The following is a 14,822-nucleotide window of genomic DNA, read 5'->3' as shown; positions in this document are numbered from 1 at the left end:
TTTTCACTGGTGCATCTCTTGAGCTTGGTGCTATTTTTATACTTGAATGATTCATAGGTCAGTGGTAAGTGGCTTGACAAACAAATCTATTCCTCTGTAAATGGGCAGGCACAAGGACTAGACTGAAAATGAGTGAGAAAGCAGCCAATGTCCAAGAAATCATTACAATAAAGTGGCTACTTGGAAGGAAAATATATGAGGGGTGGCTTAAGACTTTTGCACAGTAGTGTATGCTGAATATCTCTGGCATGGAAAAAAAAAGTTCAAAATTGTTTTTAGAACATGAGATTTAAGCATGTCTAAAAATGTATTTATTATATCCCTATAACTGTCATTTAAATTAGAAGTCTGACTCAGGGTTCTAGCCAGAAAAAAAATTCAGCCTGGCAGGATTAGCTAATTAGCTTGCTAATGGTAATTACTGTAGCTTATTAATGTTAAACACTACATGCCATTCCCGCTTGCTAATTGCAGTGATGAACAGTTAGAACGATAATTATCTTTGCGTATAAACCACAAGTGTTAAAGCCTTTACACATTGTGAAAAAGAGACATGAAATTCCAAGTTTTTCAGATGCAAACTTGTTATTGCGAATAATTCATCTTCGTAAAATACATTGTGAAATGAAAACATCATGTGACATCATGTGATGAGGTCCTTTTTCTAAACAAGAGAAGGAAGAAATGGAGTTTCTGGGTTCATCCAACTCTCACGAGAACGCAGCAGCTAAATCAAGTGTGAACAGGACTCATGCACATTGTGAACGAAACTGGACGTGTCCAGCTGTAGATTGCAAATTGTGATGAAATAATACTATAGTGCAGTCGAGCGCAAGACGACCTCAGCGTGGCACAGCACTGGGTGATCAACGACTAGCTAGAACCCTCTGACTCACTCCCAGTCCTTGAAGTTTGGAGACCATTCTGCTGGGAATGATTGTGTTCAGTGTGGAACTAAAATCCACAAAGATCATTCTCATATGAGCCAGGGTGAGTCAGCACTCTGTGGAGAGCAGTGCTGATGGTGTCTCCTGCTGACCTGTTTTGTATTGACATGGATCCAAAATAGGAAGGAAGGAAAATTTTATATGCATGTAAATTAAGGATTTTTTAATAGATTGCCCACAGTTAGCCAGGCTGGGGTCCCGTTACTCATCAGTTCTGGCTGTTAGCACTGGACCCGTTCTGCTCTATACTCTATACACCCAGGACTGCACACGAACACAGTCAGTAAAATTGATATAGCTGTGGTGGGAATGACACAGAACAAAAATAAGTATTCCTACAGAGATGAAGTCTAAAAACTAACGACTGCATGCTTTCATAACAACTTGGCACTGACAAATGATTTCAGTAAGAGGAACAGGGTCCTCTGTGCATCAGAGGTGACATCATGGAGAGGTTCAGCAACTTCAAATTCCTAAGGACATACATCATGCATGCACATACCTAAGGCACAGCAGCAGCATTGTTTCTTGTCAGAAAAGTACTTGCTGTGCTAGTATAATCTAGGATAGGATAATAATCATGCTGTTATGAACTGCTTTATGAGTTGTTGTATAAACAGAGAAATGTCTACTTGAGGAAATAACCCTTGTATGACCTCTCAGGAGCTGCTTCGTATATTCAAAATACTTTATTATCTCCGAGGGACAATTTGCTTTGCAGCCAATGGCAAAAAAAAAAATCCCATACAACACATACAACCACAGAGACACAGAATCACCTTATAGAATAAAGGAACAGATGAGAATTTAAATAGCTTTTTCTGCAATGAGGCTGAGAATACCTCTTTCCTGAAGGCAGTAGCTGATGCTCTGAAGACAGGGGGTGAGTGCTATCAAATCCTCTCTGCCTTTTGGGTAGCCCTAACTCCGCACAGGAGGGCAGGATTATTAAGCGTTATACCTGCCACTTTGCTACACAGTTTCAAAATATTCTCCAACCTCCTTTTGTTCTTAAGGCTATGAGATCCATACCAGCAGATGGAAGAAAAAGTTCAAACAGACTCAATAAAACAAGAGAAAAACATTTTCATAAAAATATTATCCACATTACAAACCCTAAGTTTCCCATACAAATGCATACGCTGATGAGCCTTTGCACAAATGGCATCTGTATTTGCATCAAATGACAGTTTGTTATCCAATATAGTGCCCAGATAGTTGTATTTCTCCACCACCTCAATTTCCTGGCCATGAATATGAACAGAAGGCAAAGATTGTCATGGTCCCTCCACCCTCCGGTGTGTGTGTGTGTGTGTGTTTGTGTGTCTCTCTCTCTTTCTCTCTCTCTCTCTCTGTCTCTCTCTCTCTCTCTCTCTCTCTCTCTCTCTCTCTCTCTCTCGTCACCCTCGTCATCTGCCTCACCTGGGAGTAAGCAGACACACCTGTTCAGGCTCATCTAGTCTCCTATTTAAGCTGGCCGGTGACAGTTAGTCTTCACTGTATTGTTGCCGTTAATAGTCAGTGTGGACAGCTCCCCTTTAAGTTTGCGTGGTATATCTTGTTAATCTTTGCCCTCTGATTTTCGTACTTAGGTTTCCAGCAAAACAAGTTGAGACATTCCAGAGGAGACAAAATGGATGTGAGCTCTGGACTCGTGGACCATCACAGGAGAGGGTCAGGGTGGAGTGAGAGTGAATTGGATTGGGACCCCGAAAAAGAGAGGACAACATACCTATTATTTCCCCCCTATCATTTGCACTTTGTAAATAAACACTGTCAAATTCTAACCTGGAATTTCTGCCTGCTTGAGTCTTTTTAGCCCCAGCCATGACAAAGATGAAGTTTTCTAATGAAAATCTATGATCTAAGATTTTATGTGATACAGAAGTGAGAGGCCATAAGTCTCGGACACTTGGGTGAAGAAAGGAGCATATGTACTGAGTAGGACATATGTGTTACAAAGCTGCTCAGCTTGGAATTAATTAAAGATTAATTTGAGAAACACTGCCGCAAATCTCTGGCGAACAAATGATATTTGTGACGCAAACAGGTTTAGTGGTTTTCTTTTTCCCTGTCAATCTTCTGAGCCACAGTCCAGTCCAGTAGATGGCGCAAATGTCCTTTAGGCTAGTTTGCCAACCACCAATAAACGCAGAAGAAGAAAAAAACGGCCGAAGAAGAAGAAACGGAAGTAGTTTTGTGTTTGCGTTTAACATGTTTCAGGTGTTTAGCTTCTTTGTGTCGGTTACGGAGTTTTAAGGTAACATTTGCGGCGTTAGCGGGGAGATACCTGAGTGACGGTCACGATGAACTACTCTGACTACGACTCTGATGGATATTCGTCGAATGAAGACGCGGACTACGTCCCATCCGGTGAGGACTGTAAACACTTTGTGCTGCAGAGGCTCCTGGCAGGAGTTGAGAACAAGAACAAGAACATTAACTGTCATAAACGAGGCGGAAACGCTTCGTTTGGTTTGCCTTTACTTTTCCAGAGCTGCGGCTGTAACTAAAACATCTGGAGATGGTTTTTGCTTGAATGTGAATGAGCCTCTGGCAGCCTGTTAGGCTCTCTTTGGTACTCGGTTGGTTTTTAGCACACTCTTACAATCCAAACAGCCACACTCACCTTCACAGTAAAATCATCTTCTTGAAGTGGACTTAATAGCAGCAGAGCTCAGGTGGGACCTGTTACACTGATACACCAACATGCTGTTAGCTCTCAGTAATCGTGGGATCACATTTTGTGTCACAAACTGTCGCTGTGGGCTTTATAGATCACAGGTTTCACAGAAGCATTCGCTGGAAACCAGGACTTTTTAGTTGAACATGATTAAATTATGCCCTTTAATACTACTGAGCTGATTTGACATTTGATTTTTCTTGAGATCGACAAATATGTGTTAACCTGTAACTTCTGTGTTGTATGTGTTATCGTTCACACTGCTTCTTGTACGTTTTCACCCCAGATGATAACCTCAGCGAGGATGACCTTAATGAGTGTGAGAAAGAAGAACCTCTTCACGAGGACGACAGTGTGCCACATGTTGGTGCCATCAGCAAGAAAAAAAGAAAGAAAAAGGACATGAGTGTGAGGTGAGTGGTGTAGACAGCACGGTGACATTCAGTGAGGACAGGAAAATTACTCAGATATGTGTTTGCTGTGTTCTTCGATGACTGAAACTAATGTCTAGTTTTCTTTGCTTTGCAAGACACAAAAACTTCTAACGCAATTGACCAAGTGCAAAATTTCATTCTCTTCGTGACTAGAACATTTTCACTGTAAAATTTTGCATGGCTTCGTTAAATATGCTGCCCTTAGTGTCCAATTAAGAGAGAAAGCATCATCTGACCATTATCGAGTTTTAAGTCACTGGTATCCCTTAAAAAAATGTGCCCAGAGAAAGGAAGAAGAGCGTACTGAAAGTAGACAGCAAAGAGGAGGATGTTGGTGGAGCTACAGAGAAACCACAAGAAGAAGTGGAGAAACTCGGCAAGGAAGTAAATAAGGAGGATGAAGCCAAACAGAGGAAAAAATCAGATGAACTCTGGGCCAGTTTCTTATCTGACGTTGGATCCAGGCCCAAAGAGTCTGCCCCACAGTCAGATACCGCACAGAAGGTAAATATGTTCCACACTTAAAGATTTAATAACAATTTTGCCACATTTTTTAAAAAATGTGCTTTAATTCAAAGTTTGTCTTACTGCTTTTATTTATGTAAACCACTGAGTCCAAACCGCCTTTGAGACATGCACTTCATTAACCTAACGACAGCTTCATGTCTGTATGAGAACTCTGTTCCCATGGGACTGAAAATAGTTAAAATAAAATAAAATCTATGTACTGGCTTTTTCAAATTGTAGCTGAATCATGGCTGGACTATACTGTCATGCAGTACCAATTTGTACCACAGGATGGTGTTGTAAGCCAATTTAGCACCAGTTTGGCCCTGAGTCCAACAGCGAAGGAAGATGGAGAGGCAGCTGTGGAAAGACCAGTATTCTGGCTGATTGGGAAACAGTGGCTGAAGCACCTGGAAAGTGAACATTGTCAGCAAAGAAATGACAACAAAGGCTGAACACTGGGGTAGCTTTCCACTGCATGAAAAGACACACCATACCTGCCTATGAACACTGGATTACGTAGTAATGCAGGATTCAACCTGCTGTAATTAATGGACATAAGTGGACCTATGTCAGCTGAAAATGTCAAATGGCTTAAGTAGTTACATTCATTTACTATTCATATTTTTAAACTTGATTCTTGTTTTGTTTTTGTTTTTTCAAGCTGTTTCTATTTGTTTTATTAAATGTGTAATTAATGAGGTGACGTCACTCAACGAGGACGTTTGAACCATGGACACCCTGATCTCAGATCAGCTGTTAGGGTCCTTCAGCCTTTCCCTTAAGTTTATTATATACCTGCTGCGCGACTGCTTCCAAAGCTGTTTCCTTATAATGAATTACATAACACAGAGAAACGATTGATCAACAATGAAAATGACCTTGCATAGGCTAGGATGGATTCTGGTGTTTTAAAGTGCGATAGGTGTGTAATAAAGTCAGATGAAAGACTTCTAGAAACAGCTGGAATTAACAGACTAACTTATGCTGCTATTAATGTTTGGTCAAAAGTGCTTTCGTTAGCAGTGAGCACAGTGACAGGCTGGCCAATGTCGGGCCTTCAGTTTGAAAACACTTGATGTCTAAGTCTGTTTAACTCGTATGGGTCAGGGTCAGGGTTCAGGGTTTCTTAGTGTTTTTTTCCATAAAGGAGTGGCTTTGACTTTTGTGAGACTATAGTGCGAGCACCACGTGAGGCTGTTGTTTGGATCTGGTCCCTGACTGGGAAAACATCTTGTAAATTATCATGTTGATTAAGATTGCAGGTTATCAGAGTATCATTCTCTCAAACCAACATTGTTCTGAGTCTCTGTTTTTTTTTATTTATATATATATATGCGCGCTCTAATATATTTCTTTTGTTTGTATTCTCAGGATGAGCCTACAGGTTTCAAGACTGCTCCTTTGAAGACTGAAACAAAACCGTCAGGTCCTGCTAAAGTCACCATCACTAAAGTTTTTGACTTTGCAGGCGAGGAAGTTAGGTATGCTTCTGTTTCATTAGAATATTATTAAGTATGTGGTGTTGTCTACTTGGGGGTTTGTAGGGTCGTGTGTATTCCTTTAAAACGTGCAGTTTTCACTGTATATGTGTACTGTAACTGAGAATAAAAAAGAGAATAATTTGTGTCTGTAGTCATCATCAGTTTAACTCGTGTCAGTGACACACAATAATAGAGCAGAAGATGTGATTTTACTTTTCACATTAACCAGTAAGAAGTACTTAGTTTCTAGAGGGCCAAAGTGTTTTTTTTTTTGTCAGTTATCACAAACATTTGATTGCAGTTCGTGCTGCCAAGGGTGGAACAATCAGTTATTACTTTTTTTTTTTTTTGCACAGGGTCCAAGCAGGTTTGGATCACTTTTTTTCCCTTAATAAATGAAAGCATAACTTAAAAACTGCATTTTGTATTTAGTCCACATCCTTTGTATGTGGGTCAGTATTACGGCTGCAGATGTTCAAGATTGAGTTCATTTTAATGAACCGCTGGCATTAGTTAGTGAGAAACTGGGAAATCCTAAATTTGTAGGTAAAGATCCTGTTTATTTATAGTAACATCAGTTCTAGGCTGCAGCCTTATTGATTAGCCTGTGATGCCAACCTCTGATTAGCTGAACATGATGTTGGTCAGGGATGACTCATGACCATAAATAGTACAGACTATGACTCATCGTTGAGCAATATTAAAGTCATACCTACTGCTCAGAAATATTGTTCAAATGTAAATAGTTTAATAGAGTATACATGTGTCTCTTTTCAGGGTGAATAAAGAGGTTTCAGCAGACTCCAAAGAAGCTAAGAGTTATCTCAACAGCCAAAGCATCAAATCGGATGAGAAGAGCGACGACGAGATGTTATCACCCTGTTGTCCTCCACTCCCTAGTTCAAGGTACACAAATATAAGTTCTCTGTCAGTCCAGCATTAGTCTAGCATGATTTCAGCAAGAGTGTATGGCTAAATCTATATGTGCAGTAAAAACTATTTCAGGAACAACCGGGAAAAAAGCAAGTATAATCTGTTTAAATGATCTAGTTTCACCATAGTGAGGTCATTTTTATCCTCGCGCCCGATATGAAGCGGGAAATCTGGTATATGTGTTCTTTACTTTTCAAAGTTGTGCAACACGATATTCATATGTCCGTCCGTCCGTCTGGCAAAAGAGTTTTACAGAAGGTAATAAGATGTCTGCTGAAGGGGTTTCTGTTATAAAATGGGGCTGTAATGTTGTCCAGACTTTTACATTTTTTTTATATTTTCTTTAATGGCGGGAGGATATCCCCATCAGTGGTGTGTCTTGTTATTAATGTTTAGAGATAATTGACATGTTTAAATGTCTTTCTTTCATTTCCATTCATTTCTATATTGTCAATTCACAGCAACAGTTTATATACTGTAAGGAAGATTTTAAGTCTAGTCTTAGAGAGAGGGTGTCTGTCTCCTGAATCCAAGCTGGGAGCTGGTTCCACAGAAGAGGGGCCTGAAAGCTGAAGGCTCTGCCTCCCATTCTACTCTTAAGTATCCGAGGAACCACAAGTAAGCCAGCAGTCTGAGAGTGAAGTGCTCTGTTGGAATAATTATGGTACTGTGAGGTCTTTATGATTAGGACTGATTATTCAAGACCTTGTACAACGGGTAAAATAAGTATTTAACACGTCACCAATTTTCTAAAATTATATTTTATTAAATATATTTCTAAAGGTACTATTGACATGAAATTGTCACCAGATGTCATTAGCAACCCATCCAATCCACACATGCAATGAAATCAAACCATAGATATCCATAAATTATGTTTTTCATGTAACAATGAATAGGTGTAATACTGTGCAATGGCTGTATTTTGCCCCGCTAGGCAGTGCTCTTGTTTAACCTTTACTTCACACTCTTCTCTGACTGCAGCCTTTGAGTCAGACTGGACGCCTTTTACATTCTGTCATCCCACCAACATGCTTTTATGTAGTCATCTTGCACTGGTCATATAGTTACATATTTGCAGATGTTCTGCTTCACAAATCTGGCAAATAAAAGATACGATCCAAAGATCATTTAAAATCACTGAAGAAACGTAGCCCCAACCTTCCAAACCCTGAAGCTTCCACAGGCCTTTTGCAGCCAGGACACAGAAAGCTCCTGTGGGCCATATTGTTGCACGACAAACACACATCTAAAGTAGCACTAGTGGCAGCTGTGCTCTACCGTCACACCACTCAGATAACGGTGTAATGGACTGCCCCTCTGAGTGCTCTGCAATGCATTTCTGTTTTTTTCCATTAATACTTTTTGTTGCCATGGCAGTAAATCAGTTTAGGATGTGCACATCTTCCATCCCAGAGAAGAAACTCCAGACAGGACACAGGAAATCATCCTCCAGCGTACAGGAAGCATGGGGTCTTGCGACCCATTGCCTGTTTATGTCAGTTCTCTCTCTCACTCTGTGTGTGTGTGTGTGTGTGTGTGTGTGTGTGTGTGTGTGTGTGTGTGTGTGTGTGTGTGTGTGTGTGTGTGTGTGTGTGTGTGTGTGTGTGTGTGGGAAAGGGAACACACAACAGGAAAGAGCCATTAGCACCACCCCATCATCAATCTTTGTTGATGCTGTGTAGTTAGTGTTTGTTTGTAGATTTCGATGATAGTGTTGGTATGTGCTGTTATATAAGCTTGCAGTACTGTTTCAGCCACCAAAGGTAACGCCACCAATCTATTTCAACACTTGGAGCTCAGTCATATTACCAAAAAATATCCCAGCTTTATTAGTTGAGCATATTTACAGTACAAGCCTTGTTAGTGAACTATGAGGGCGAGAACCACAATAATAACAACAGACAGTCAAGTACCTCAAGTTATTTTGAGACCACATAACCCCACCTGATCACTGGGTTTCTGGAGTACTTGTCTCTGTAGATGAGTGTGTGTGCAAACAGGAAGTAGAGATACTGAGAAACCTGAGGGACCACTGGGCCAGAGCTGTTTGTTTGTCCTTTCAATCATGTGAGGACTCTTCGTACGCAGTACCTGACAAATGAGTGAGCTGTCATCATTGGACGTACCTGTTCCAGGATGATGTAGCAGGATGCAGGTGGCATACTATTGGTCGCTGCTGTATATGTGGGCAGTTTGTCCAGTCTCCTTGCATCCTTGTTTCTGATGCTGCCCCCCCAGCAGACTGCAGCACAGAACATCACACTTGCCACCACAGACTGATTAAAATAGGTGCAGCCAATTCACTGAAACATGCATGTTTTGTGTAAAGAAGGTGAAGGCATCAGTGGTCCCCTTGGTAATCGGGACATTCAGGGCAGTGACCCCCAAACTGGGAGAGTGACTCCAGCAGATTCCAGGAGCAACATCCGAGATCTCTGTCAAGAAGAGCGCAGACCTAGGAACAGCTAAGATACTGCTCAGGAATCTCAAGCTCCCAGGCCTTTAATCGGACCTGAGCTGGAAGGACAAGCAAAGACCACCTGCAGGCAGAGTGAGGACAAACAATATCTTTTTCATTCCTGTAGTCCATCCCTGGCTCCTCCAGTCCTCATGTCTAAGTACCCTTGGGCAAGATACTGAATCCCAAGTTCCCCCGATGCATTCATTGGCGTGTGAATGTGCACGTCAAAGTTATGAATATGTATGTCATTGGGTGAATGAGGCTTTTACTAAAAATCACTGAGTAGAAAGGCACTATATAAAGTACAAGTTCAGTCTTGATTTGGTGTTTTTTTTTTTTTCATAAAGCTGCATCTGCAAATTTATTGTGCAACCTTGTGTTGTTTAATGACGGTTAAACTGACCTTGAATCTCAGATCTTAAGGGTGTGTTTTTGGTGGGTCACCTAAAGGTCTCTGTCCATGTGTTTGCAGTGCTAAGCGTCCAGCAGGCATGTCGAGCGTCCTAAATCGTATTGGAGGAAAGAAACAGAAAATGAGCACATTGGAAAAGTCAAAGATGGACTGGGATGCTTTTAAATCCGAGGAGGGCATCACTGAAGAGCTGGCCATCCACAACAGAGGCAGAGAAGGGTAAGAAATGCTCAGTGGAGTGATCATCAAAATGGGACGTTTTTAATAAGATATATATTTTAAGTAGTTATTTATCATATTCAAACTGATAAATTGGAGTATGATAAATAATACTTATTAAATATTAGTTTGTTTTTTTAACTGCACCCCCCCCTCCCCATTTTTTTAAAATAAAATAAAAAAAAAGGGGGGGGGGGGGCTTGCTCCCTTTTTCACTTGTTGCCAAAGGGACAAAGGTAATAAGTCATGTAATTAAATACAACTTTAATAACTGCTCATATTTATTTAGACACTTTCTCTGTTATAAGTCTTTAGAAGCTGCCTTCAGTAATTCCTTCATCTATATCATCGTCTATTAGACCCAGTTCCTACAAGACTGCTCAAATAAGTTTTACCATTATTAATCCTATAATTTTAAATATCATCAATTTATGTTTAATAACTGGCTACCACAGGCTTTCGATGTGGCTGGAATAAAACCACTACTAAAAGCCTTTAAAAAGCCATCAGTGACCCAGCTGTCTTAGCTAATTATAGGCCAATCTCCAACCTTCCTTTTCTCTCAAAGATTCTTGAAAGAGTAGTTGTAAAACAGCTAACTGATCATCTGCAGAGGAACGGTTTATTTGAAGAGTTTCAGTCAGGTTTCAGAATTCATCACAGTACAGAAACGGCATTAGTGAAGTCTCTGGAGCTTGAAAAAAGGCGACTGGACTTCTTTTTGTTTCTTGAAGACGTTTCACCTCTCATCCGAAAGGCTTCTTCAGTTCTCAACCAAATGGTGGAGAGACCCAGGTATTTAAACCCCTGTGGGCGTAGTCCCCTGGAGGTGGTTATAACCCTCTATTGATCATGTGCGTGAACCACCTCCAGGGGACTACGCCCACAGGGGTTTAAATACCTGGGTCTCTCCACCATTTGGTTGAGAACTGAAGAAGCCTTTCGGATGAGAGGTGAAACGTCTTCAAGAAACAAAAAGAAGTCCAGTCGCCTTTTTTCGAGCTCCAGAGACTACTATGACCTGGATGACTGAGAATCTACACAGACAGCATTAGTGAAGGTTACCAATGATCTTCTTACAGCCTCTGACAGTGGACTCATCTCTGTACTTGTCCTGTTGGACCTCAGGGCAGCTTTGATACTGTTGAACATAACATTTTATTACAGAGATTAGAGCACACTGTTGGTTAAAGGACGTTCGCTGTGGTGGTTTAAATCATATCTGTGTGATAGATTCCATTTTGTGCATGTAAATGGGACGTCTTCTTCACACACAGATGAAACTCAGCTTTATTTATCCATGAAGCCAGTTGACACACATCAATTAGTTAAACTAAAAGCGTGTCTTAAAGACATAAATGTCCTGAAATGTTCTTATCCTTAACTAAGGTTATTAAATTTGGCCCTATAAATTTTATGACATGGTGTCTGAAGAGATGCTTACTCTGGATGGCATTGCCTTGGCCTCCAGTAACGCTGTGAGGAGTCTGGGAATCACTTTGGACCAGAATGTGTCCTTCAACATGCATATTAATCAAATATGTAGGACTGTTTTCTTTCATCTCTGCAAGATCTCTAAAATTAGAAGCATCCTGTCTCAGAGTGATGCAGAGAAAGTAGTTCATGCATTTATTACTTCTAGGCTGGACTATTGTAATTCATTATTACCAGGATGTTTTAATAGTCCCCTAAAAAGGCTTCAGTTAATCCAGGAGACAGACACCCTCTGTAACTTTAAGATTAGGCTGAAAGATAAATGCATGAACTAGTTTTTCAGCATCACTCTGAGAGGCCAAGTTACGCCATCCACAGTAAGTATGTGCTTAGACACCATAGTTCTAAGATTTGCAGGCCCATGGCTTCATGGATCAATAACGCTGGGTATCATTTGCATAACAATGAAAAATGTATGCTCTGCCTTCTAATAATGCTGCCTAAGGGAAGCATGTATCGTGTAAATAGAATTGGTCCTCGCACAGAACCCTGTGGAACTCCATAATTAACCTTAGTGTGTGAAGAAGCCCCCCATTTACATGAACAAATTGGAGTCTATGAGATATGATTCACACCGCTGCAGCGCAGTACCTTTTAATACCTATGGCATGCTCTAATCTCTGTTTATAAAATATTATGGTCAACGTGTAAACCGCTGCACTGTACGCTACACTGAGGACAAGCACAGACATGAGTCCACTGTCAGAGGCCATAAGACCTTGTAGGTGACACAGCTGTTCTCTGGATGAATATGACCGCTCAGGAGTGAAGGATTCCAGCTGCATTATTACAAAACTCTTCCATGTATAAACCTGAAATCTGTGTGTAACAGCAGACCTATATGGTGTACAAGAAGACAGAATAGTTCAGGTCTCTTTAATTGTTGCATTTTTGACAGTAATTTCAATTTGTTCTCAATAAACACTCCTAGTTGCAGCTATGCAATATATGCATATATATGCAATAAGGCCACCCTCAAAAATATGTGCGCCCATGCTTTCCAGTCACAAAACTGACACTGCACGTCTTTAGTAAACACCAGCAGTGCACAACCTGGCTGTGATTGGACCTGTAATGATAAAAGTAGCTCTCATATTTCTGCTCTTTTCTGTATTTGTGTGCTTAGGTATGTGGAGCGGAAGAATTTCTTGGAGCGCGTTGACCACCGCCAGTTTGAGTTGGAAAAGGCAGTGCGACTGAGCAATATGAAGCGATGACACAGACTGACAACACACACAGAACAGATTTTTTTCTTTTTTTTTCCTGCAGCTCTCTCTCTGTTTAATGATACAGGTGCTGTTCTCCCTTTAAAGTGAGTGCAAGCTAGTGCTCTTGCCAAGTCTATTTCAGGATGGGTATATTAATAGTTCTTAGTTTGTGTAATGGAGGGTTGTTGAGTGTGCTTCCATCCTTGTGAAACCAGTAATGAATCTCAGATCTTCATGCTACATCTCTCCAGTTTCCTCAAGGGGCTGATTTAGGACACCGTGGATGGGTTTAAAAACCCTGGTTTACTGTAATTTTTTCTCATTTTAAGTTTTGTGCATAATTTCTGTATCTTATTGAAGTGTCGTATCCCCTGGGAAATGGGAACATTGTCATCGGTACTTTGAAACCCGACAGACCAAGAAGCACAAGGACCCAGACGATCTGTGTGTCTTGTTAGAGGCTGAGATTACATATCTTTATTGGTGTCCACCAGAATGCATCATTAATACCTTTGTCTTCATTTAGATCAAACCAGAGCCGTGCAGTAGTGGTAATAGTCGTCCCAATGATGACTTCAAAATTGCTGAATCATAATATAGTGTGTTATAGCTACTGTTTAAAACAATATGTAACTTCATCCTTTAGTAAGTCCTGTATCTCTGTTTGGTATGTACTGATTTATATACTGTTCTGGCATATTCTGAATACAGCTGCTAGCTGATTCAAAAAATCTAAATGTACTGATTAAAATAATTTATAGAATTATAGTATTAGTATTTGTTTATTTGTGATAAGCAAATGTACTCATTAAGTTCAACAAATAGCTGCATGGCAACAAAGTGAGACTGTTGGATGTTTGCCGGCTGTTTCTCTGTGTTTACTGGTTCTCGTGTCTGTAATTGTAGTTTTGGTGTTTTATCAATGAAAGAAAACTGTTAAAACACTGGCTTATTGGTTTTACTGATGGAATCAGGATAGTTTTATGATTGGTCTTAAACATGCTCCAGATTGTCATGTAAACACATCTGTATACTGCAGAGTGAAGCTGATGATAAAAACCTCTGTATGTAGTTGGCAGTTTATAGAGGTACTGTCAAAAAAGTCCCTACTGCTAGCACTGCAGCTATGTGACATCAGATGTTTTAAGAAAAAATAATTCACACATAACACAATGATTCCATATATGTGGATGTAATTCACCTGGAGCAGAATGAACCTTTTGAGGAGAGACTGAACAGCCAGTCAGTCTGGGATGTATCCGGGTCAGCGCCAGGTTTGCTTTCCCAAAGTGTAACCACCTCACTGCATTTAGACCACAACTACTGTGGTTCTCCCACTACAAGCAATATGCAGTGTACACACTCAGATCGACAGAATCGTGACACATTATTTTATGCAAATTGTTGACCTGTAATTGTATCTGCTAGTGTAGCGCCTGAGTTCTTATTTTCACAGCTCTGCCAGTCTGTGTATGGACAGTTTCAAAGTCTTTTCTCTTGCATGCATTGCAGTAAAGTAAATGTTGCTCAGCATTTATTAGCTTCAGTTCCAGTGTGATCTTTTCTGCTCAGTTGGGGTTGTTTTAAAGCACACAAAGAACCTGAAGACAGTGGTCGTGTGTAATGTGTTCCTTTTGTGCCGTGTCAGTTTGGGAACAGTATGTCAAACAGCTTTATCTTCTACACAGTGTTTTCTATTTAAATATATCCAACTGGACTTGAGGTTGTGGCAGCTGCGTAATAAAACTTGCTCCTCGTGGCTCTGCTGAAGCTTCTGATGACGTAGTTCTGTTCATCTTTGCAGCAAGCTGTTTGTTTGGATCTTGATTTCTGGCAAGATGTAGAGCAGGGCTCTTCAACTCCAGGCCTCAAGAGCCCCTGTCCTGCAGGTTTTAGATGTATCCCTGATCCAACACACCTGAATCAAATGGCTGAATTACCTCCTCAGTATGCACTCAAGTTCTCCAGAGTCCTGCTAATGACTTCTATATTTGACTCAGGTGTGTTGAAGCAGAGACACATCTAAAACCTGCAGGA

At 40.6% G+C, this 14,822-nt stretch overlaps 1 protein-coding gene across 1 annotated transcript; it reads left to right on the top strand.

Moving 5' to 3' along the window:
• The first annotated feature begins 3,114 nt into the window (after nucleotides 1–3,114).
• Nucleotides 3,115–14,495, top strand: cfdp1 (craniofacial development protein 1). The gene is made up of 7 exons (XM_030732350.1): nucleotides 3,115–3,320; nucleotides 3,917–4,043; nucleotides 4,349–4,568; nucleotides 5,946–6,055; nucleotides 6,833–6,961; nucleotides 9,925–10,083; nucleotides 12,704–14,495. Exons 1-7 carry the CDS (start codon nucleotides 3,254–3,256, stop codon nucleotides 12,792–12,794), a joined length of 903 nt encoding a protein of 300 aa, XP_030588210.1. The 5' UTR covers nucleotides 3,115–3,253; the 3' UTR covers nucleotides 12,795–14,495.
• The last annotated feature ends 327 nt before the right edge of the window (nucleotides 14,496–14,822 follow it).

The sequence above is a fragment of the Archocentrus centrarchus genome, chromosome 6 (assembly GCF_007364275.1).
Source record: "Archocentrus centrarchus isolate MPI-CPG fArcCen1 chromosome 6, fArcCen1, whole genome shotgun sequence".
NCBI classification, from domain to species: Eukaryota; Metazoa; Chordata; class Actinopteri; order Cichliformes; family Cichlidae; genus Archocentrus; species Archocentrus centrarchus.
Note: the sequence above shows the minus strand (reverse complement) of the source record. Positions and strands in the feature narration are given on the sequence as shown.